General features: G+C 42.0%; 1 protein-coding gene across 1 annotated transcript in view; it reads right to left on the reverse strand.

Annotated features, from left to right (window-relative positions):
• Nucleotides 1-373: 373 nt before the first annotated feature.
• LOC145406449 (uncharacterized) overlaps nucleotides 374-3,594 on the reverse strand; it is a 137,817-nt gene continuing 134,596 nt past the window's right edge. The window contains exons 6-7 of the mRNA XM_080277605.1: nucleotides 2,982-3,079; nucleotides 374-523 (exon numbers count right to left, since the gene is read on the reverse strand). Of these exons, the coding sequence (XP_080133731.1) occupies nucleotides 374-523; nucleotides 2,982-3,079 (248 nt within the window). The remainder of the gene's footprint in view (nucleotides 524-2,981; nucleotides 3,080-3,594) is intronic.

Consider the following 3,594-nt stretch of genomic DNA (forward strand, 5'->3'; position numbering starts at 1 on the left):
CCAGGCAACACGCACGTACGGGATAATGGAGAAGGCTCGGTTGAAGCAATGGTCTGTATTCTCGGCAGCTTACAAGGCTCCGGAGAAACTATTCCCTTCCAGTATATTTCTGCATGTAGCACGTTAATATTCTTTTGTATGTTGTCCTTATAAATACGATCACCATTATCATCAGCCTGACACCTGTTTTTCACCTGAAGACTGGGTACGGCGACTGTTTTACTACACAGAGAGAAATAACACACAAGAGAATATTGAGGTATAATGTGCAAATTATATCACTAAAAAATGACGTATTATAAAGATTCCCAAGTCCACAAGAATACGGGCCAAGGACACCAGATCACTCTTCTGCAGGAGTAGGAGGCAGCGTCTAGGCGGAATGACCCAGGATGCAGCCACTCGCTGACCACAGGAGGGACTTCACCTTGTCCCTGATACGTCCCGTGGCCTCCCGACTGAAACTCCTCCCTCGCACCTCACACGGACGGCCACGCTGCTCCTCCATGCAGTCCAAGAACTCCTGCAAGAGAAGTAATGGGTGTTAGAACGAGATCTGAGGTAGCAAAAGACGATATTTAAAAGAAATAATAATGTTTAGAAAAGCAGTTGAGAAATGTATACGCAAGTATGATAAAAAGAGAATTGCTAAGACAGACTCCTAGCACTCTATTTCTCTTGTGGCTCACTGTTAGTCAAATGAAATCATCTGGCGTTAGCTGTCTTAGAATGCTAGAGCTGTTCCGATGAAGAGAGGGCTGACGGTACTTGTATTGGGGTTCTCAAGCTTCTGTGACTTACCCTCAGCTGAATAAAATCGTCCGGTGAAATAAACCACTAGAGAAGACATGACCATGAATGGGTTAAGGGAAGGACAGGAAAATAAGTGCCGATTGTAAATTCAGAAAGTTGCAGAAGAGAAATGAGATGGGGTGTACAGGATCGGAAAAGCAAGAGAGAGAGAGAGAGAGAGAGAGAGAGAACCGATCAATTCTTTAACTTAGATGACGTACTTCATATTTTAATAAGGCTATAACCAGTTAATATTTTCTAACTTGCGGACCTCTAGAAGTGAAGGAAATGATAAAGTCTAATCCTTCCAGTTTGACAAGTCTCCTGAGCTGGAAAAAACTCTTCTGATTGTTGCAAAAAAGGAAAGATAAACATAAAAAATAAAAATGAAATGAAATGAAACAATAACAAAAAGTAGAGTTCCTGCTAAAGTGGGTACAAAATGAAAGAATGTGTCAGGGAATTGTGGTAACGAAGAAGATACGAAAAGCAGAATATGATGATCTTTAACCCCTTGTTTACGGTGACATAGTCCTCGTTTTGATTCTTGTTACATCCAGGCTATTTTATTGTGCTTTGTGGTGGACGGATTATTGAAGGCTACCCATCATCATCATCATCATCATCATCATCATCATCATCATCATCATCATCATCATCTAAACCTCGTTTCTCCCCTAAGATGAAGCTATCTAACATTAATAGTAAAAATGTCTCCCGTAAGCTTAAAAGAAAGTCTGAAGTCAGCAGAAATCAATAAAGTTACAGGTGAGGAAAAATAAAGACGAGGAGAATCATATGGAATAGGTAGGGTATGGGAGGCAAAGAGGAGATAGAAAATGATGTGAGGAAACAGAACGAAGGGGGTTAATATTTACACCTATCGCCTGTACGAGGGTCATTACAGTAGGCAGTTGCATTTGACTAAGTTCCATTCTTCGTCGTGACAGCAGTCCTCTTCGCTCCATGTTATTGCCAGATCCCCAATTGTACTAATGAGATGTTTAGCCAGAATGAAAATAAGGGTGAGCGATTCCCTTCCGTTTTCCTCACACTGGGACGTATTTTTGCGTGACTGGAATATACCGCAGCACGTCCTCCTTAGCGATTTATCTTGCTCACCCACCTTAAAAATCCTCTCGTCTACCTAGAGATATGACACTCTTATCTCAATACTAGCCCAAATCATCCTCTAAAGTTAGGCATCAAGCCCTTGGACACTCTATATGACAGTCCAGTATCGGTAAGCATACTATAAAGATGGCGTTTGGGGGTCGATGGGCTAAATTGTAATATTAAATAATTCGCGGAGAAAATGGCACCACGGAGTCTTTTGCTAGGGGACACACGGCTTCATGTCCACGGTGACAAGTGATCACAGTTTCATAGTTAAAGTGATCGCAGCCTCGCATGAACTGTGATCTATATCCCCATCAACAGTGATCTCAGTTCCTTACCAACAGTGATCTCAACCCCTTACCGACAGTGACCTCGTCCCCCTTATCAACAGTGACCTCAATCCCTTACCAACAGTGACCTCAATACCTTACCAACAGTGACCTTAACCCTTAACTCCTTCAGTCCAATAACCTATATTATTTCTGATAACTCAAGGCCATTTTGTTCAGCTTAGGATAGACTTTTTGAACAGGATGGAGTAGATTTTAGCTATAATTCCTTCATTGCTCTGGTGCTCTCTTAATGTGAAAAAATCGTGAACGTATAGCAAGAACAGAATACAAAATACGTCGTTTGTTTAAAGACTGCAATAGAAAACATTTAAATTACGTCATAAGAATGAAGACAGTAAGGGTGAGCAAAAAAAAAAAAAAAAAATCCGTTTCGAAAATGGAAGACTGAAATAAAAATACGTCACGGAATCTCTCTCTCTCTCTCTCTCTCTCTCTCTCTCTCTCTCTCTCTCTCTCTCTCTCTCTCTCTCTCTCTCTCTCTCTCTCTCTATCTCTCTGGTGACTTAATTTTCATTTTAGACTTGGAACTTTCAGTCGATTAAATTCAGTAAGGGAAAAGGCCCCTATTATGAAGGAGGTAATGTAAGCTAGACCAGACACCTCTACCTCCAAATGGGGCTCTTAAGCTGAATAAAATCATCCATGAAAAACATGAATAACGTGAAAAATACAGGATGCGATGGAATGGGTGAACAACTGTCCTCTCAAGCTTCTTACCTCCCTAATCCTACACGGCTCCAGGTACTTGGGCTGCTGTGTGAACTCGTCGATGACCCGCCCTCCACACGTGTGCAGGTTCCTCGCATGACACGCCTCTGAGAGGAGTGGGTGAGCTGCATTAGGTGAGGCAAGGTTTGGCTGGGTTGGTTTGGCTGAGTTGGATTGGCTGAGTTGGTGTGGCTGGTCTGGTATGGTCTGATATGGTTAGGCTATGTGAGGTTAGATTAGGTTAGGCTGGGTAAGGTTAGGTCAGATTTGGTTTGGTTTGGTGCGGTATGGTTCGGTTTGCAGAGGTTTGGGTAGGTTAGGTTCAATTAGGTCTGGTTTGGTTTGGTATGGTATGGTTCAGTTTGGAGAGTTTTGAGTAAATTACATTTGGTTTGGCTGATTTAGATTAGGTGTGTCAGACAACAACAGCTCTAATCAATGGCAAATATCATATCTGTTAGACAATCAGTTAGGCTTGGTGAATTTTGTATCATTCAGACCGGTACTAAAGCATTCTCGAACAAACTGTAGGCATGGAATAGCCAGTTAATGGACTGAGTTGGTATTCTCAGCTGCACTCATTGTACGAGCCTCAAGAAAACTAGGAAAAGGGAAAAGTGGT

The sequence above is a fragment of the Coenobita brevimanus genome, chromosome 70, assembly GCF_032717465.1.
Source record: "Coenobita brevimanus isolate Jiangsu-jjx chromosome 70, ASM3271746v2, whole genome shotgun sequence".
In the NCBI taxonomy this organism is placed as follows: domain Eukaryota; kingdom Metazoa; phylum Arthropoda; class Malacostraca; order Decapoda; family Coenobitidae; genus Coenobita; species Coenobita brevimanus.